We start from the raw sequence: 21,248 nt of genomic DNA, 5'->3' as shown, positions 1-21,248 counted from the left end.
AATTTATGGAGTTACTTTACTGCTAACTTGTCTTAAAAAGTAACTCTGACCAGAAAGCTATTATTTTTCTGTCTTGGTGGACATGTTAATGTTGTGGTGACATTTGCAATGTACGATATTTCGAAATATAATGATTCAATTTGGGGACGTCAAACAGTGAGTCTTTCTCTTTGTGCCATCCATGTTTTTTAGTGTTGTTTGCCATGATTGCATTATCGCCCTCGCTCCATTTCAGTCGGCTCTTGTTCTCCGCCCCTCAAACTCTCTCTTCATCTTCCCGTGTCCGCTCTCTTGTCCAGACGCAATTATTTGCAATTTGCCTAAGTCATCCATTTGCCGGGACACCGAGCATGAAAACGAAGCAATTTAGTGTCAAATGGAACGGGTGAGGTGGACCCGCAGAGGGGGAAGGTCCCGGCGCTGATGGGGGGGGGGGGGTGGGGCACGCAAGAACTGTCACCCTACAGCCAAGATAAAAGAGTGCTCGTGTGTGCGCGTGTGAGCACCTACCAGTCTGCACACATGACAACGTCGAAATGGGCTTCTAATTTCGAGATGTCCAGCTCGCAGTCCCACCTCAGCACCCTGAAACCAAACAATGGCAAAGTTCAAGACTCTTTGAGCTGACACCAAGTTTAACATCTTCTCAATGTCAATGTCTCATCAGCCACAGAACTTTAAGTCAGCGGTGGGCTCACTATTTGGCAGCTTCAACCGCTGCCCCACTTCTCAGTCGCTGTACGCGAGGTTAGCTTTTGGTGCTAACGAGTACTGTGCAATGTTTTCCTTCTGCTCTCAAGGCTGTAAAGTGTTTTGCGGAGGGTCAGGATCGAGCCATTTTCTCTTTCCTCGTGAAGCCATTTTCTCTTTGCTTGCTCCCCTCACTCACGCTGTCAGATTGCGGGGATTATTAATTAGGCATTAATCACACTCTGTAAACAAATCATTGGGCTCCGCTAGAAACACAATCCCGAATCACGGCAGGGGGGCTCACACAGATATACACACACACCATTACCCTGCCCCCCCTTCCTCCCGTCGTCCAATCGCATCGCACCCTGCCGTAATCTGCGCCGAAAACCATCAAAGTAATGTGGCTTAATTACACGTTGACTTTTTCTCTTCATCTTCCACTTGTGTAAATATGCGCAGGAGGGAGGGGGACGAGCGAGAGGAGAAGCGCGCCTTGTGGAGAGAGCGCCGCGACAATTCAAAGATATTTAGCGTGATGGCTGGAGGTCCCGATTTACGATGACAACTGTGTACTGCGCCGTCCCTCGGCCCGCCAAACATGTGACCTTGCAGATGCTGGAGAAGAACAACACACTTGTATTAAAAAAAATAAAAACGTATCCTCACCTGGTAGAGACGCACGTCGAGCCGAACTTCCCCGCTTTTTCGTTTCTTTCGACAATCCCTCGCACATCTGACGGGCAACAGTTAAGGACGGGACCTTCATTTTGAACTCCTCTCGAGCGTCTGAGCACAGCTTGCCTAACGCACCAAGAAAGCTGCAACCTTACTGGAGTTCTTACATCGTACGACACCGACCAAAACATTAGGAACACTTGCGCAGTGTAATGCAATCGATACTTTTGTATTGATCATTTCAAAAGACAAAAGCCTTCAGAACAGATTTCATGACGGAACACCATTTGCCAGCAGGACAGTCTCTATCACATGAGAGCTTCTGAAATAAACTGAAAAATTCCAGTAAGAGTATATCTGAGCGGGAATTAGCTTATAAGGCCACAAAATGTCCACTTGCAGATGATTGGATTCACAGAACGTGATACAGTTCATTCGAAAGTGCACAGATTCGATTCGATGCACTCCCACTCCCAAAACTGATTTTCCGATTCAAATCGTTTTTTTTTTGTTTGTTGCCCCACCCCATTGTCTAAGCTTTTGGACACACGCCAATCTGGAGGACAAACACTGCGATGCTTCCACTCTTGATGCAGAATGGACGAGCAGGTCGCCGCCCCCTCAGCGGATCAATTGAAAGGCTTTTAACCCGCATGTGCACGCGCACGCACACAAAGGCGGACCGATTGATGTCAACGTGTCTATTAATACACTGGCTTGTGGAGTTGCACCGCAATTCAATTAGGATTTGCTTGTCTTTAAAGCCCGCAAAGAGACAAATCCAATCGACGAAGACGCCAGGGCAAGAGAGAGCAATGCGATGAGCCGGAGAGAGAGCGAGGTGTTGATACAGTATGGATTGATAGCTCGAGAGCCAAACATCAAAAATAAAGAGGCCTTCTTTGAAAGGGACACACACAGAAACTACAGTGGTGCCTTGACTTGCAACTGCAATTTATTCCATTCAAATTTATTTTCCTCTTAGTGTGTGAGTGCGCTGTCAAGTGTTATCGTTTTATTACAACATACCACTAAAATATTAATAATCATATTACTTTGGAATAAAAATAATAAAAACATGGGGCACTGGTAAATTAAAGTATGACTGTATAGGATGTAGGTTGAGGTCACATTTGAACTAACGCACATAACCACAAACAGACCCCACCCCACACACACCTGTGCATCAGCGTGTGCATGGCGATGACAGAGGCTTACTGTAATCCCATCACCAGCACACCACTAGGGGAGAGGTCAGCAAGTGTGCGTACACACACACACACTGAGTTAAAAAGGTGATAGAGTTAGGCTGAAGAAGTGTTTGCTTTTTCTTTAGCATTTTTGGTGTCGTCATAGGAGTAACATCGTATTGTGATACAGCTGGAGGGGCTAAAGTGGCATACGCCACAATATGGCTGACCTGACAAGTTCTAATGTCAGAATCAGAAAGTCTTGTTTGTGTTAAGACAATATTGGGCTGTCTTTAGCAAACATGCATCAACATTTTTGCAACAGCTACGCTGTGCTATGGCTATTAGTCTAGCCATACATTTCTGGGGCACTTAAGAACGTTAAAAGCGTAACGAAGGATGAGCTTTAGCAAACCTCATTATTCACTTCCTGCTACGCTATGCTAGGCTACGCTACATACACACAGTCAATGAGTGAGTTGTTACATTTTGCACCAACTTGTTTGACACTAGTTTGACAGCTAACGATGCTAGCGTGAATTTCAGTGCATTTCAGTTGAGCTGAGAGGCTTCAAGTTGCTCTTGGAAATTGTGAAGGAATATATGCAGCCACCTTTTCAAATCAGTCAAGTTGCAGCCAAGTAGCAGCCATCAATCATGCTTAAAGGAATATTTCCATTGATTTTTCAAGACGATTATTGAAGGTCGCGCAAGTAGCACAGTCTGGCCTCCACATGTGTGTGTGTGTGTGTGTGTATGTGTGTGAGAGTGTGTGTGTTATGAATGAGGTCAAAACTGTGAGTACAGATCTCACCACCATTCACACGAATCTGCTTCCATTGTAGACCGGCGGCCGTTCGCATGAGAGCCAAAATCCGCCTTCGAATTTCTCTGTGTGTGTTTGTTCTGTTGAAACAAAGCGGGTGGGTCAACTGTGCATTGTTGCTACAAGTGTGCGCAGCTTACAGTCTGCGCACTGTTTTTGTTTGGTCTCATTGTGACCGTTGCCGGACGAGACATTGCGAGATATTGTAAGCACGGCTAAATATGGAAGCGCCCAATTGGTGGTTGGGGAAGAAATACGCTTTTTTGCACGTTTCCTGCTTTTGTCACACAAAAACTTGCTTTTCTTGTTTGTGCGAAGTGCCGGAGAGGGCAAAGGGAGCAGGAATGATGCAAGTTGCTGGGAAAAATTGACAAAATTCGAGAATATAAAAAATATTTTAAAAAATAACATAAAGATGCAAATAATTTCCTTGGAAAATAAATATTGAGTTGGAATCGGGAGAAAGTGGAATATAAATGGAAAAATAGATCATATTAAAACTATATTATTGTATATGATTAAAAAGTATTAGACTTCAAAATGCATGTCCTTGGTGATTATTATGATTGTCGAAAAAATAGATTATAAAAAGAATAATAATTGAAGTGTTTTAATGAAAACTACTTTTTCCAGATAAAGACTGATTTGGTGAGGGAGTAATGGAAATTTTTTTTTTATTGTAGTTCTTTTTTAAGCTTGTTGTATTTCGCAATATGCGTCATCTGTTTTCCACAACGTTGCAGAGACGATGTGCTGGAGTTGCGGCTTTCACCGCAATGAAATCAAAGCCCAGCGGCGGTGGCGGCGGCACTCGGAAGCTTCCCGGTCGGATGAAAGGATACTTTGAACGCACTTGTCGTTGCCGTCGGTTAGCAGCACTTGCTCGGCGTCAGCACAAATGGCAACCTGAAACAAAAGCGGCCTCGGATGAGGGCAACTTGCATGATAATGACATATCTGCACGAGACGCCCCGCCACGGCCTCCCCCCACCCTCCCTTTCTATCTTCAGCCCATTTCTATGTCTGCATTATTTTAATCATTCAATCAAATCAGTCAATACTTTTATCAGGGCGGCTAGCGGTGGGGGCCGCTATCTTGCTATCGCTCTGTTCAGTAATTGCATTGTGACAGGGGGATGATGGCAAGCGCCGTGCCTTTTCATTTGACGCCGGCCGGCCGGCTGTTTATCGGGCCGAGCAATCACTCTCGCTCGCTCACTCGCTCGCTCGCCCGCCCGCCTGCCGCTGTCACTCTGCGCTCCGCTCGCCGGGCCTGCCTGATGCCCTTCACGTAACTTTGCAGCTGCGAGAGGTGCCGTGGAAGACGGGGGGAAAAAAATGGGAGCGGGAGAACGTGGCAGTGGATGGAGCATGCGTGCATGACGTGTGTGTGCGCGTGACAGAGATAAAGAGGTGTGCGCTTAACTGTAGGCCCTTTTTGCTTCCCGCTCTTCATTTTTGAAGGCGTCGCTCACTCTGTCGGGCTGTCACTTTGCATGCAGACAAAGCCCAAGCGGCGTTATCTGTCACCGTACGGCGAGTTGGACGTCAAGCGTGGTAAGACCGCGCACATGTTCATGCTTTGCCACACACATGTTCACGGCCCGCGGGGCATGTGAGTGTGCGGGGCACCAACGAACGACGCATGTGCCACCATCTGCTCGGATGCGGGAAGTGGCCCACGGGCCGAAACGGGGCATCGGGCCGAAAGATGCGGAATCCGACCTGGCCTGCTCACCTCTAGCCCATCCACCGTCCATCAACCAAGGCCGCACTTCACCATTTCTGACCTGCATAATCTCTGACATTTGGTTGGTGGCGTTGCAATCGTGGTTTTATGCTGCCGATTGCGATGCCGATCATCAGATTGGCCGATTCTCACAGCGATCATTTGGATCGTGGAAGTCGTGATCACTCCCACAGCAGTGCAGCCCTCCCTCTTTGCACAAGATTGAGAGTGGTCACGAAAATCGAGCCCTTGAACTGAGAGCAATGGTATGAGACCCAAAACACAAATTGACCACATGACCCTTCAAAAAAGATCAAACGCATGATTGCAGTGTCGGTGACACACGCTCACGCACACACGGGAAGGCCACGAAAAAGGAGACGTGTGAACGACGGATTCCATCTCCAGCCAGCAATGTCAAAACACGCCGGTATCGACTGACCAGAGATAAAATGCTGCTGTTTCGCACGCGCACGCACGCGAGCGCGCAGCAGATCGATGGGACAACCCTCAAGACCTCGGCTAATAACAGTGAGACGTGTCAACGTGTGCGTTCGAGAAGGTGATGTCACCACGCAACGGCGTCCGGGTTCCACCTCAGCGCAAATCGTGTGTGTGTCTCTGTGTGTGTTTTTCTCACCATGAGTCCAGCGAGACAGGTCATCCCTCCTCCTAACTCGCAAACGGCGCCCCTAACAGGACAGACAGGGGAAGACGTTCATTTGGTGGAAAATGCCACTTTGACTCTCTTCCTCTCTTCATCTGGCCTTGCCCCCCATCTTGTCTACTTTCATGACAGCCGCCTTCATCCCTCCCTCTTTTTTCCTCCTCTTTCAGTCTCTCTGACCTTCACTCCACCCGCCGATAATCAATAGCCCCCCCCCCCCCCCCCCTTGCCCACCACCTGCCTCTTGAATGTTAAAACAGGAAATCAAAGGGTGACGCTCCACATTTGGTGTAAATCAAAGACTGCCTTCGGGGAGCCGTAAAAAAAATGACGTGGCACATGGCAGCAAACGAGCGCTTGCAACTGAGTCAGCCAAAAGGTTGCCGATTCATGAATATCGAAATATGTCACTGTAGCGTAGCGTGATGGGGAACTTACGTGAACATGTGTCGGTTGTGCAGGCAGTAATGAGCCATGGCCTCTTCTGACGGCCACACACCTGAGAACACAAACACACACACACAAAAGTCACAGCAAAAGCAGCTTATTATCGATTCCAATAAGACGCAAGCCGATTGGACGTTTGTTTTCCAGCCTGCTTCTCTGGTGGCTTCACCTCGTCATCCAAGTCTTACTCTTCTGCCCGTCTGTCCTAATCCTTGCAACACACTCCCGCTCTCATCATGTGTGTGTGTGTGTGTGTGTGTGCGTGTGTGTGTGTGTGTGTGTGTGTGTCAGGAGGTCCACTGGGTGATAATCACAGCATGCAGGCCTATCTGGCTTATCACCTGCCGTCAGCCCTTCTCCTTCTGCTGCGCATGTAACGCACACTTGGATGCTCAGGCCCGCTATGTCACTCACACACAAACGCACGCACACAAACACACACCTTGGCAGTAGAAGAAGCAAACATTCATTTGAATAAACCTTCAGCTTTCTGGCTTTGAAGGAGACGCTGCAGCTTTGGCGCCGTGTGCATCGGCGTGTTTGTGTGTCCATTGTGTGCGTGTGCGTGTGAGGAAGTTGTGGAGGATGAGAAGAAGATTGTGGGAGGCAAGGGGAGTTGCTTTAAAAAGTGAGAGAATGAAGAAGAGGAGAGCAAAAAGCAGACACCGTCTGCCGGAGAAGGAGCTGGTCAATATAATAAGCGGCTTACAAACGCTCGCTCTTCAAGTCATGGGGCGGACATCAGTGCACGCATGCGTGCGTGTGTATGTGTGTGTGAGTGATGTGTGTGTCATCCTGGCACACTTGCTCCTGCTTGCCAAGATTAGCTGAAGCAAGCAGGATTTAATAACGCCTATTGATAAAGTGTCCAAATATGTCTTTTTGAAAACACACACATACTCACACACACATATCTAGCGAGTGTCAAGAAATGTATGTAGGGCTTGAGCACGGACGGTGACATTTTAAATGTTGTCGTGTCTTTTTGGCCATCGGTTGGCGGCGCAACGCAGACGAGCGGCTCTCCGATTACTGCAAGCACTCACAAGTTTGTTGTTGATGTGCAACACAAATGGAATAAAGTTGCAAAGACGAGAGTAAGAGCTCCAAATTTTCTGAAAGCCCTCCATCTTACCTTTGCACCAGCGTAGCAGTGCACAAAGTTAGTCTCGTGCTCTGTTATTGCAAACGTGTGCCGTTTTGAGAGTATTGCTTTTATTTGTAATATTATGAGCATTAAAAATATATTATGTGAAAAGAAGTCCCAGAATATGAAGTCATTATATTGTGACAGAAATGGTTATAAGAAAAAACAAATTATGAGAATGAGGTCCTTATGTGAGAAAAAGTTGTAGTCTACAGCATAAGATCCAGAAATATTTCAGAAGAATAACATTGTTATCATACATGAATAACAAGACACCTTTTGCCCTTGATTTTAATATCATTCAGATTAGTTGAAAAAGATATGGAGAAATAAGTAATTTTATGCAAACAATATCAAAATATGAAGAACATAGAGATGCAATACAACTCAAAAAGCTGTCATTTCATGAAAAAAATTACAAGAATACTTAAAGAATTATTTGAATGAAGTTGTAAAAAATATATATATATATTTTATTCATATTATGATCATGTTTTGCTATCTTGATTACCCTCATGGAATTGCGAATGTTTTATTATTTTTACATATAATTGAAATTTTACAAGACTACGTCCATAATGAGGAATGAGAAAACAGTGGAAGTGCGATATTGCATGTTGGAAATGTCAACCTGCTGACAAGTTGGATGGATGTCGGCATGCAAATGAGCCACTCAAACAATCATTGCTGCGAGTTGTAAAGCTTCAACAGCTCAAAGCAGACTCTGCGCCGACACTTGACACTTCATCCTCGACAACGAGCGCATGTCAGCTATTGTCCCGCAGTCCGGGAAAGTGACGGTGACCTCTGACCCCCCGCCCTCCTCCATCCGCTCTGCCTGAGCGTCACCGCGGCTCCCAGAGACAGACGGCCGCTGCGCCAACAGCAGAGGGTGGTAAAGAAACGCAAGAATGAGACCAGGGCAGATACTAAAAGATCACGCCGGTTGCAGTTATTTCCAGAAGCGTGTGAAAGCAGCACGACGTTGCAAAGCTTTGTAAAGCATATGTCAAGCTGATGCTAAATCCTGGACTCCAATAACATTAATAGCCCAGGGATCCGTGTGCCTGTGTGTGCGCGTTCACCTCCCAGGTAGAGGTGCTTTGCAGGAAATGAAGGGATCAGGAGTCGAGAGCAGATTACTCTTTGCTGGGGATAATGAAATTATTTCTCACCTTCAATTACGAGATGAGGAAAGTGTTTGTGTGTGTCGGCTTAATATAGAACGTAATCAGCGGCAGGCTCCAACCTGTCCGGTTATAGCTGGAAAAGCATATGTGTGGATTAATGAGGTTGCGCGCAGGGATAAAAAAAAAAAAAGGACAAAGTTTTAATTGAGGAAGGACTCCAACCCAGCAACAGAAGTCACATTGTCAAATACATTTTGATAGCCGACTAGCGTAATTGCCAGAGTTGTTATTTTGAGCTAGCGGTCACAGTATTAATGAGTGTGCTTGCTCAACATTTGTGTGGTCATCAATGTGATGGTGAACCTCAATGAATAAAGCCAGCCAGAATTGGAATTATTTTCATTCTTCGTTCCTGCAAACGTTCAAATATGACTGCGGCAGCTACGTCGTCCCGCGAACAACATTTGCAAACAAGTGTCGGCGGGGTTACGGAATCTCAACCAGGCAACGCAAAGGTCAGCTTGCCTCAGCCATTCACGGACCGCTGACCCGCTGCTCACCCCGCAGGACTCACATCTTGGCCCGGCCCGGAGCTAATCCGAGCCTCGCTAGCTGTCGCTAATCACCAGCATCCCTCTTGTTGTCTTGCGCTTGTGCACTCGAGGTAACCCAGTAACCCAGACATCCTCTCAGGTGAGGGAATTAGCCACTAAGCGAAGGGGATCCGGCCACAGTTTAGAGGACTAGTGCCTGAAATAACTTGGCGGCTAAGCCACTTGGTCAATGCTGGCCGCTTAGTTGCGTTCATCTCCTATTTTATTTAGTTAAAAAAATATTGTATGATGTAATCAAGGTTTGAAACTACTAAACAAAATGTTTAAAAATCAAAATAATATTTCTTAAATGATGATTATCGGTGGCAAAATTAAATGATCGCAGGAATTGGATTTTTAAAAATAATTTCAAAAGTTGCTGGAAAAATAAATAAATAAACTAAGAAAGATTGCCTGAGAGAGACGCTCGGCTCGGGCTACTTGACGATACGGTGTCACACCACGGGAGACATTTTGATGCGAGTGGAGAGTAAATTGTGGAGAAAACGGGCAGCGGTGGGTGAAAAGGAGAAAAGGCGAGGACGAGCAAGGGGAGGGAGCGAGGTGGGGGGGCCTTTCGGGACGGGGACGCCATTGGCTGGCCAAACATAGACAAGGGGGCGTCGCCGCCGAGATGCTGTCAAGACGGGGTTAAGTGTGTCGTGATGTTGCTTTGTGCACGTGCACCTTCATGTCGGCCCACCCAACACACACGCAAACGACGGCGGCTCACTTCAAGCCCGGGGTGTGTGCGTCGGGGCCCGTGCGACTCCCTGGCGCTCATCCGACTCCACATTAAGCCAGGCCTCAGATAATTCCTAAGCCTCCTCCACGGCCGATCCAATAAGGGATAAGGCTCTCGGCTGGCCATGATCAACTGACAATCTGTCCTCTCACACGGCTACTTTAGTTGGAGGCCGGGATTACCCCGCTCCGCTTCCACGGGGCGGGGGACACACACTTGACGAGTGCGTTGCGTTGCTGCGCCACGGATTGCCAAAGCGGTGCTTGAAAAACATGAAGACTTGCACTTGATTAGGGCAGATGGGGCCCAACGACGAGTGGACGCGATGGCGACCAGTCGTGCATAATATGCCATTGCCACGGAAACAGAATATCCCACTGCGCTACCTTAAGACGATACATATGAAAATGACCCGTCAAATCAATTAGTTGTTGAATAATGGATTACTTTTCACACCTCTATTATACAGTAACGAAAAATAGCGATGGATAAAACCCAATAATTGTGTGGCGTCGTCCACCAGCACTTCCTTGGGGTCGCTCCGGTCATGCCAATCGGGCCGCCATATTCTTCATAAAAGCAACAATGGGGGCAATTATGAGGCGGTGGCGCCAACAGGCAACCCAGATAGCCCCGTCGCCTTTCGTCGGGGAAGGCGGTCGAGGGTGGGGGGGCGATAAGCATCGACACTGCGGCCGACAGCGAGTGCTCGGGAGACGGCGTTGATCCCTTTTTCCATTGGAATAGCCTCATTCTGACGCTTGCCGCCGCCGCCCACTCTTGGAGGCCCGTGCACGCCTTCGATAAGCGCGGCCGCTCGCTCGCTCCCTCTCTGAGTAAACAGCGTTTTGGATTAGGACCTGTATAATGAGAGCAGGGGGGCTATCTGCCTGCCATGCCGGCATTGTGCCCCCTCCCCCCCCCACCCGCTCCTCTCCGAGGGGGCCGGCACCAATCTTTACTCTGCTATTCCTCCCCCTCCTCTGATAGCTTACTTATCGGCAGCGAAATGCCAGCTCAGGCTGACTGTCCCAACCGAATGTCCCCGCAGTGGCTTGCCTTGCCACGCACCTGCCTGTCTGTCTGTCAGTCAAAAAAATATATAAAAAAGATGACGCATAAGTGCACCTTGCTTTTATCTGGCCAGCGCCAGCCTGTCCAGTCCACACCAGTCTCGCTTTATTTTGTTCTCACGAGGCGGCGCTTCTCCCCACTGCAGAAAAAGAGTTCACATTTAAGTACTGCGTATACACGCACTGTCAGGACTAGGTATATATATTTGATAGAATTAAGGAAGTCCCTTGTGATGTACCACCCCTCATATTTTCTCAATTTATAGTATTAGGTGTGCCTCTGCATGACATGTTTACTCCGTAATGAAAAAGATTTGAATTCGCCTGAAATTTCAAAAATAAGTAGATATGTAAAAGACAGCGCCACTACCATCTACTGTAGTGGATGTGCAATGACACTATTTCAATTGCCCCGCCCCACATTTGAAGTATTTTTTTGGCATCTGTTGTGAAAGCGCGACATAGATTAATTTGAGTTGATGGTCAAGTCAAGATTGCTAAATTGAATATAGCTACAAAAAGACAGAAAACATGTTTCAAAGTAAGAATTTTCCTGATTTGGAGGAGGTGCGCGACGACCAAGGTGCACTATTTGCCGATCCTTTTGGCCTTGGCAGATGTCTGAGTGCCATTCGAGTCATTTGAGTTCATTTATTTCTCTTTCCAAAGCTGTTTGAAACGGCGCTAACACTTTGAGTACCTTCCAAATAGGACCTCCTATATTTAAGTGCATCTTGAAGTTACACCGACCAAGTCATCATTTTCTTGTTGGCTGTACATTCACGACTCGAGCCAAGACGAGAGGATGTGACCCGAGTCAAGTGTGAACTAGAGAAGGAAAAATGCAGACATGCAGGAAAAAAAGATAGATCGGGCCTTTTATATTTACAATGTAATAAAAAGTATTTTCGCGCTGCACTTAGCAATGTGGCCACAACCTAATTGTCATGTTTGCAGCTCTTGACATTGTTGTGTTCAAGTCGTCACCCAATCCTTGAGGCTCGGATTGGCACAAGGGCGGCAGTGTTTTCATGTCAGGAAGGGAAATGAGACCCAGGGGCTCTTGGATCTGCGTCTTCGCTCTTTAGCCAAGCAGCACAAACAATCTTGGCATGTACGCGTGTGTGTGTGTTCTATTCGCAAGAAGATGGGGGGCGGGGGGTCTGCCTTAAGGCCGCCAGTGCGCTGGCGTTTCACCGGAGAGGCAGATGAGTGTGTGTGTGTGTGTGTGTGTGTGTGTGTGTGTGTGTGTGTGTGTGTGTGTGTGTGTGCGTGCGTGTGTGCGTGTGTTACACATCCCCGGGCGGTTCAGAGCTTTATCGAAGCTGAAATGATTTTTAGCACTCCGTTTTGGAGCGCGAACCTGGAAGCAATGTCCCCCTACGTGCAGTCACCTTCCTCGGCCGTCATCCTCCTCTTCTTGCCTTCACCTTCTCCTTCCCTCCTGTCATTTTACGGAGCCTTTGTTAGTACGAGCCACTCGCACAGCTTTATTCGCAAAGATACGACACCAGATCGACGCTAAAGTATTCATTTACAATACAGCAGGTCTACCTAATGTTGTGGCCAGAAGAAAGACCAGGATTGATTTCTTCTCTTGATGTCGAAGAAATGAATATGCAGTGACAAAGGATTGCATTTTAGGAGGCCACGTGAAGCCATCACGAATGCGCTTTTAAAGAGCAAGTTTCCCGCTTTCGTTGGCGGAGAGGATGTCGGCCAGACAATGCGAGTTGGTATGTTGTCACGCAGTACGGTGCAACACGCCGCCACTGATATTAGGCGGCTTTCCCTTGCATTATCCTAGCGGGAGGCCGCGACGCACACGGCGCTGACGAGCGTCAAGCGGATCGCACCATCCCGACAGCGGAGGCATTATCGCAACGGGTGGATGGCCAAGATGCTACCTTGCTGACTCCGCCTCCACTCGTTACCCTGCAAGCGGAGCCCAAAGACCCCCTTCGACTCAACTGCATTACAAGAACAAGTCAGACAGCGGCTTAGAAAACCTTCGATTGCACTGACTCGTTATTTCGGTTGGAGTTTTGCTTTTTGATTGAGTAAACAAATACAGTGCAGCTCAGCCTCACTTTGGTCACTTCTAGCCGCTGAAACGAAAGATTATAAACTAAATACCTCAACCTCGACCGACATGGCGGGTCCAGGCCTGCAGTGTGACCTTGTTATTGACGAGCAAACAATGGCGCATCGGAAGTAGGACGTGCTCGGGCAGCCTAAGGACACACACGTTCGCACAACGGGCTCCATCGGGGACCTCCGCGTCTCGGCAGGGGCCCCCGACGGCTCCCCGATGAGTCCATTCAACGATTGTCTGAGCAAAGCTAGCGTGCCGTGTGGCTAAGAGCGGAGCATTTCCTCATTGCTCCAATGGCTCTTTTCAATGGGCCGGGTCGGGCGGGGAGAGGAGGGGCTTCATGGGGCTCACCGGAGCTGGACTTTTTGTCCCTGTGGAAAATGTTGGAAGGCACACACACATCATCCGGATGCTGGTTAAGAAAACATTTTCTATTCACATTTTCTTATAATTCCTGCTTCTCCCACTACAAACTCTTATAGCCTTTATTTTCCGATGCGATTATTTCAGAAAATTCCCAAATTATCGATGTACATATTTTACAAGATGAGAAAATGGAAGTAGTGTTGATGTCATTCCTGCGTTTCTTTGAGCAGCTGTGGTAGGTCGGGACAGCAAACAGACAATAGACAACTGTCAGAGCCTTGAGATAAGTGGGAAAGGCGGGGGAGCACCACACACACGCACACACACGCACACACACACACGCGACGCGGGTCAGTAATTGAGTGGGAGGAATAGCAGCTCTCTCTTTCTGTTTGTGCGCTCCTCCCTCCCCATCAGCGGCCGGCTGCCTTTCCCTCCCACTTACGCGTATCAGCCCTCAGAACAAGACCAATTTGTTGCCACCGGTTACCAGCGGCGCCCCAGACAATGTCAACTGTCAATCAGAGCCACCGGGGGTCTGCGATTGGTCCGCTCGCGGTTCGCTCGCCGCTTGGCAAGAATACCATGATTTGTTTTTGTCCGACGGGTGCGGGTGGGACAAAATATCCATGCAGCGTGACAAGAGCAGTGTCAAACGTGGAAATCGCAGCTGTCTGGTGGTAAGCGAGTACAGCATTCACAGCAATCATTTCAAAACTGCGTATCGGCATACATCGAAAATAAATGATAGGCTTTAAATGTCTCCAAAATATTTGTCATATTGGAGCGTCAGCCTTTAAGAGGCAGCTCTTGGGTGGGGTGGCGTGGCATGTGAGCGTCTGTGTGAGAGCTGTGGTACACAGCAGCTTTCACATGAGTGCGTTCACGCCGTTTTACTCTTCTCCTAGCTTTTAAAAAAAAGAACACATTTTGTCAGATTGCATTGTCGAAAGAAGATGGGGGTACCAAAATAATATACAATAGCATTTTTTGTCATGCCACTATTTGCGTGTCTACTGTATTGCTGGAACGCTGAACAGGGCCGCTTTTAGGTCCGAATGGCAGAAAGAATGTGCACAATTTCTCCAACAAAAAAACATAGCTTCTTTTTAAATGAAAAAAAGTAATAAAAGATAGAGAATAAAAATGTATCTGAGCCGCCCGTATCGGGCAATAGACCAAGATTAGGCGTCCCGGTGCTGAGAAAGAGAAAGAGCCATGTGAATAGTCAACGGTTAGATATCATCCGTTCATTTTAAAGAGACCTTGTGTGGGTGCACGTGCGCGCGCGCGCGTTTGTGTGTTTGCATTGCGGCCCGCCCCGACACTTTGACACAAAATAAACACAGCTCAATCTCCTGGCCTGTGATTGCTGCGCCGGTGTCAAGATAAGTCGCGGCAGGCCACTCGGCGGGCGACACTCGCTGCACAATAGGGGAAGAAATAAAGACACGGGAGATCCACGACAGACGCACGCTTTCCGCCATCTTGCTCGATTTAACGCTGCATTGTCACAAGTGGTGAGTAAGAAATTGGGCGCAAAGATGAGGAACATACACTATATACATAATTACACAAATGTGTAAATATATACACACACATGTATAAACTGTGTTTTACATATGTGACCTATCACCTATCCAGCTCAAAAAGAAAAAAAACATATTTTAGAGCGGGCTAGTAAAAATAAATAAATAAATAAATAAACTGCCAGGACATGGTTGCAAAAGTGTGCACACCCTCTTATATTCAGTCGAGTGGGTAGGTGTATATCAACTTATCCCTACAAGAAGTGAACTTTCACTTTTTCACTGGAGGTTACAAAGCCACCTTTACCATTGGCGTTGGAGCGGCTCCTCCGAGCGGGCACAAACGACACACGGCCCGTGACGTCAACATCTAAGTGGGCCAGGGCTCGATCCGTTAGCGGATCTGTTGGGCTCATAACCTGCGGCGACAGGTCCTTAAAGCGATGCGTGGACAGAGCCGTAACAGATGCCCGGCTAAGTGCCTGATTAAAACTTAATGTGCAGAACGAGCTGCGCAGAAGCGTGTGCCGCTTGTGGCGTATGTGTCTGTGTGGATATGGGCGTCAGCCCTCCAGCGAGCGAGGGGCCATGCCAGCTGCTTCGCTCCCCAGAGACGGAGCCCCGAAGCTGGGCAGTGAGGCAGCATCGTCAGTAGAGGACTGGATGAGGGCCCCGCCGCAGTCACAAGGCACAAGTGGCACATGTGATGCTGTGAGGCTCCATCTTGGCAAAGCGCATTTCATTATCCCCTTATCATACCACAACCCTCGACTCCACTTAACCGCCTTTAAAAAACAAACAAAAAAAAACTGCAAACTAGGGTCGTAACTAGCAGTTCATTTACGAATCAATTATTTTGTTGGTGAATCGGATTCTAAAGAAACTCTTCGATTTTTAATGATTCACTAACTGGTTTGGCCTGTAACATCATGAAATGGGCAAAAATGTTGCTTTGTACCAGTTTGTAAATTCTGATTTATAATCAGTGTGCTTTCATTGAGAACAAAAGCAATTTCACCCAGACGAGCCCCGCACACTTGTGCTAAACAAGAACCGTTTGCTGTCATTTAAAAATGATTCGGTACAAGGCGGCCGGAGACGCGCCGAGCAGCTTTGTGGCTCAACAGGCCAACGGCGGATCATTTGGAACGTTTGATCTGCCTATCATCCGCCGCCTCGTCGCTCGGCCCCTCGCCGCCCCATCCCGCATCTCCGAGAGCGTTCCTCTCCGGCTGATTATGCCGTCAATACGCTGCGGATGAGAAGAGCTGACAATTGACCAAGCTGGATCAATATCAGCTAATAAGCATGTCAGCCGAGAGGAGAAAAGAGCAAGGAATCGACTGAGCCCGAACGTGACGGCGGCAGAGAAGGGAAGGGGACGGGAGGCTTTGATCCAATTGGGCTGCCGGGTGTGCCGAGGTGTAAGTGGGATGATTGCTCTGTTATTGCCGGTTTAATGTTAGGCAATCAGAGGCCTAGTGGTGGAGATATCAACAAACATCCATCAAATTGCCCCTTCTTCGTCTTGATACCACCTCCTCCGCCTGACCCCGACAAACAATGCCAGACAACAAAGACGGCAGAGCCACGGCGGCGCCACGGGAAGAAAAAAAGCACAACTTGAATAGGCCGAGAAAAAACACGCTTGTTTGGGTTTTGTTTGGGTTTTGTTTGTGTCGCCCGCCGATGCTCTCTTATTTAATTTTCCTGCTTGCGTCCCGCCATGATACCACCCACCCTCCCCCACCGCGAGATGAGATGTTGTTGACGCTGATATAATAACACAGGCAGGTGTCGCTCTGCCAATTCCATGTCATTTGGATTTTTTGCGTAAATCACCATTTCGTTTTCTTTTCTTTGCTTTCCTTTCCATTTCGCTTGCCGAACTCCCGGAGGTGTCATTTTCTCTCGCTCAAATTGCCTTCCCCCGTGGTCCCCCGAAGCACCACGATTGCCGGCGTCGGATGGATGCCGATAGAAGCGCAGACAGTCAGGCTAATGCTGCGCAGTATTGGAAGTGGAAGATGAAGCAGCCACGCACGACAAGTGCTGTGACAAACTGCCTCGTTTGACCGACTGACTGAGATCGACACCGCGTTCGCATTTCACCATGCCGCCACACTGCAGAGACAGTTAACTCCGAAAAAGCAGCGTAACATCCACCGTACGTGCGCCACTCAAAGTCAAGCGCGCCTAACGCGTTTCTTCCATCTTAATGAAATGCCTCCCCATCACCGCGGCAACTGTGATGATTGACAGGGCAGGGGAAAGGTTGCTGGAAAAGGAGAAGGGGAAACAAGCGCGGCGATAGCCTCTGGCAAATGCATCTTGTTAACCCCGGCCGGCGCCCCCACAACAGGAGATTAAGTACAACAATTCCCTCGCAGACGTCAAATAAATAAGCGGCAGAATATTAAAAACAAACAGAGAAATGACTTGCGGAAGAGAATTACACAGGTGCTGATTACATCTGATTACATCACACACACGCACACACACACACACGCACACACACACATTGGTTCATGCCCACCCTCAAACTCATTTTTGAACTTTGACAAACGTCTTCATCTTTATCCATCTCGTTGAAGATGAAACAAGAGGAAACCGGTGAGAAAACAAATGTTTAATGTTGTGAGTCTTCAAAATTGGATTAACTGGCAAAAACACACACACGCACACAAACATGGTATGTATGATGTTTGTCTTTGATTCAGAGTGCAAATTTGACTAATGTGCTGATGAATTTCCTGTCCAATAGCTTACACGGTTGCACTGCACAATCATAACCCGAGAGGGCCTATGGAATTTCTTCAGGGGGTTCGCTCAAAGAAGCCGCCTAAGATTGCGCCTCCTGGTGGTAGCTCCAGGCTCTGGCGGAAGAGTCACAGTTAGTAAGGGGCCCATCTCATTGTCCTTTTTCCATGAAGCTGCTGCAGGTTTGCAATGGTAACAAAAGGCACACGTCATCGATCCGGTAATATGTGGGCGGAGCCTACGTTTACAATAACTTGGATTGGACAGGGCAGGCAGGCCCTAAATCGGCGTGTCCTCTGTCAGATTGTCTTGCTCACGTCGCAGTGAGCCGAGGGAGTCCAGAAGAAGTGAGCCGGATCAGAAACGTATCGCTGCTGCTCACTCGTCCGAATCGTGCAGCCCGCTATCGCTGAGCCTGCCGGCCCATCCTCCACTTTTTGCGTGCACACACACACATCCACACACACGCCCACACAAATACACACTGCTTCTAATGACAGCAGTGAGACGGTTAACCGGTGCTGGAGCGGGGCTGCAGTACTTCGGCAGAAGGCTGATTTGGCCGGCCAGTCACAGCTGAAAGGCTTTTATCCCCAATGCTCCAAAGCACTGAGTTGGACACACACACACACACGCACACACACACACACACACGCACACACACACACGCACACACACACACACACACAGCTATGCACTTCAAGTGTTTGTCTGCTCTGAAAATAAGTAACCGCGATATATAAAGACAACAGCATGACGCTATTTTTAGGAACTCAAGAGTGCTTCGGAGAAACAGCCAAGGTGCCCCCCAGAGTAGCACACGTTGGGTCACACAGGGTCACAAATCCTCAAGAAAGACCCTGTCCCAACCCCAACTCAAACAAGAATGCTAATGCTATTTCCTCCTACAAATCTGCGCCGGCGTGTCGATTCGACTCAAAAACAAAGAACGGACTTTGAAATATCAACGCACGTGCTCAAGCGTTATTATTGGATTTTAGTCGCGACTCGTCCGCACGCGACCTTTTAATCTGCGTGCAGAAAGAAAAACGATTTTGAGAGCGAATGTGGGCAATGCGAGGTGCCACAGTTATATGAACGCTGCTGGCAAGAAGCTTCAACAGTTGTTCAAGCGCTTGAACCATTCTGGGGCCAAAAAATCAACTAGCTGGACGATTTTACAATAAAATTAGTATTTGCACACAAAATGAAGTCGCAACTCCACTCAGCTCATCAGTACAGCACTAATATCTCCACAATTTTACAATAAAATGTGTATGTGCACACAAAATGATGTCGCAACTCCATTCAGCTCATCAGTACAGCACTAATATCTCCGCAGACGATTTTGATTAAGAACAAAAATTTTAGTTGCTGGTCAAAGGAGGACGTACGGTTGTGAGATGCAAGAATATTAATTTGCGGGTTTTCACCCCGGCGTTAAGGAAGACAGCTTTTCCTTTCCGACATTTGCTATTCACATGCGCTCCGGTGGCCTCAAACACAAACATGCGCAGCGTTTCTTTCTCCCTGGCCGCTTCCGTCGGGCCACTTATCTGCCTACTGCGGAGAAAATAGAGACAGATAGCGGCGCGCAGATGAGCCCCACTGCCCGTGTGCATATCCACGTATTCATACTGTACGTGTGTGTGCGTTTGCCTCTCCTTTTCCACTTATCCTGACATGCAAACCCCCCGAGTGCCAAGGTGTGAGATGTGAGGAGTGGCGTCCGGCGGCGAGCAGATCTCGGAGGGATTAAGCCGAGGTGGGGTAGATCTGGCCCACCGACTATTGACGAATGCATCGGCGTGTATGATACAGTGTGAGCGCGTGCCACGTTGAGACCGGACCGTTATACGGATCGGGTATGCACTTCATGCTGGGGCCTTTCGGTTTGGGGGCTGAGCAGACGCTTGATATTGCCACCAGATAGATTTGGCACTTTTTTTACATTCATTCAATTCCATTAAGTTCCCAGGTGTCTTAGCCGCACATTTTGTTGTTGAAATACAAAAAAACGACACACACACACAGGCACACACAGGTTCTAGACATCCATGTGTCGGAAGACCCATCCCACTTCCGTAAAATTGGAAAACGATGAACGGAAAATAAGCCTTTATCTGATGCTGTATGTGTTTGTCTAACATAAATCAGGAAATAAACTACAATCTTAATTTGTTTCCCTTGGGCTTGCTTTGCCTGGACACAGAAGACCTTCTGCCACATGGAAGAAGAGCAAATAAATACCTGCTGTCACTTCAGAGACCAAAATTGCCTGAAAATGGTCTTTCTGGCAAAATCCAGTTCGCTTTTGTGTAAACAACAAGCGACCAACCCTGAGGTGTTACAGGCTAAATTAAATGTCTGTGCAACGCTTATTTATTAGCATCGGGAAAAAGTAATGATTGTTTTCATGTCACGTTTTGCGCGGGAGACAAAGAGGCCAAGCGCCATTGTGCCAGGCGAGCATGTCCGCGAGAAAGCGGGACCGCCCCGGGTCAGCCATCCACCTGTCCAGTCAACCGTCAGTCCAGAGCGTCAAAATAAAGCCATTGAGTCAGGCCCGCACAAAAAGCCCGCATTGAAACGCGCCGGCGGGTAGGCCCGAGTCCATTACGGCAACTGAATAGGCACGCCGAGGCATGAATGGCTGGAGAGGGAAACGGCAAAAATAGGTGCAGGAGAAGCAGCGCGGGGACAGGTGGAGGTTATCTTGCAATAGAGGGACAGAAAGAGTCTATTGTGCAATTTTATCTGGCGGTGGGGGTGGGGGGGGGGGGGTATGGTAGCGGGGCTCATACATGCACAAACACAAGCAGCTTCAGCTCGTGCATTTACCTCGCAAAAGTACTTGAAATGGTGGCGCAAGGTCTCCTTAAAGTCACTTTGACATCACACAAGAGCGCATCGCTAATAATCTCAGCGGCTATTGTTTAACGAGCCCCGTTGGAGAATTCGATTGAGATTCAAAATAACAGCTCAGCGCTCGAAGCTTCTTTTGGGAACAATTGTGAGTGGAGTACGCTCGCCACCTCACAGTGCTTGCATTTCGTGTCGGCTCTCGCAAGGCAAAGCGTAGAAATCGGTCCGTAAGCAGCTCACGCGTCGAGCAATATCAACCCGATTGACTTTAGAGAGATGAAAAGCCTCAAAATTGAGGAGAACAACATATAACTGGAACGTGGTGAAAACTTTCCTCCAGCTTACATAAAACACGAGTCGGGTCTGCGTAAATACAAACAGACAACCTTGTGTAAATTAAGCCCCAAGTTATGAAGGACTTAAAAATAAATTTCCCTTCTCTCACAGTTTACATTTCCCCTCCCTCATTTGCCTCGGCTCCTGCGGGCTGCTAACTCTTCATCTCTGTCATTTCTTCTTTTTTTTTTTTTGCATCTCCCGCTCCCACCCCACCGCAGGGCCACTCCAGTCTAAATGGAGTGATTAGTCTAAAGTGGGTGCTGTCATTGAGATCATCCCAAGATACAGTCCGATCGGGAGTGACCCCAGCCGACAGCGGACCAGCTCGGCGCAAGGCGGAAAAGAGAGAGCGGGAGACGCTATTAAACCGAATGTTTGT

The 21,248-nt window shown here is 48.1% G+C and overlaps 1 protein-coding gene across 3 annotated transcripts in view; it reads right to left on the bottom strand.

Annotated features, from left to right (window-relative positions):
- The window catches only part of camkmt (calmodulin-lysine N-methyltransferase), a 48,074-nt gene that overhangs the window by 9,152 nt on the left and 17,674 nt on the right, over window positions 1–21,248 (bottom strand). For all 3 annotated transcript variants that reach the window (XM_061286087.1, XM_061286086.1, XM_061286088.1), the window contains 5 exons: window positions 6,219–6,279; window positions 5,754–5,805; window positions 4,227–4,290; window positions 1,360–1,426; window positions 511–585 (listed from right to left, as the gene is read on the bottom strand). In XM_061286087.1, the coding sequence (XP_061142071.1) occupies window positions 511–585; window positions 1,360–1,426; window positions 4,227–4,290; window positions 5,754–5,805; window positions 6,219–6,279 (319 nt within the window). The remainder of the gene's footprint in view (window positions 1–510; window positions 586–1,359; window positions 1,427–4,226; window positions 4,291–5,753; window positions 5,806–6,218; window positions 6,280–21,248) is intronic.

This window comes from Syngnathus typhle, linkage group LG8 (assembly GCF_033458585.1).
Source record: "Syngnathus typhle isolate RoL2023-S1 ecotype Sweden linkage group LG8, RoL_Styp_1.0, whole genome shotgun sequence".
Classification (NCBI taxonomy): Eukaryota; Metazoa; Chordata; class Actinopteri; order Syngnathiformes; family Syngnathidae; genus Syngnathus; species Syngnathus typhle.
Note: the sequence above shows the minus strand (reverse complement) of the source record. Positions and strands in the feature narration are given on the sequence as shown.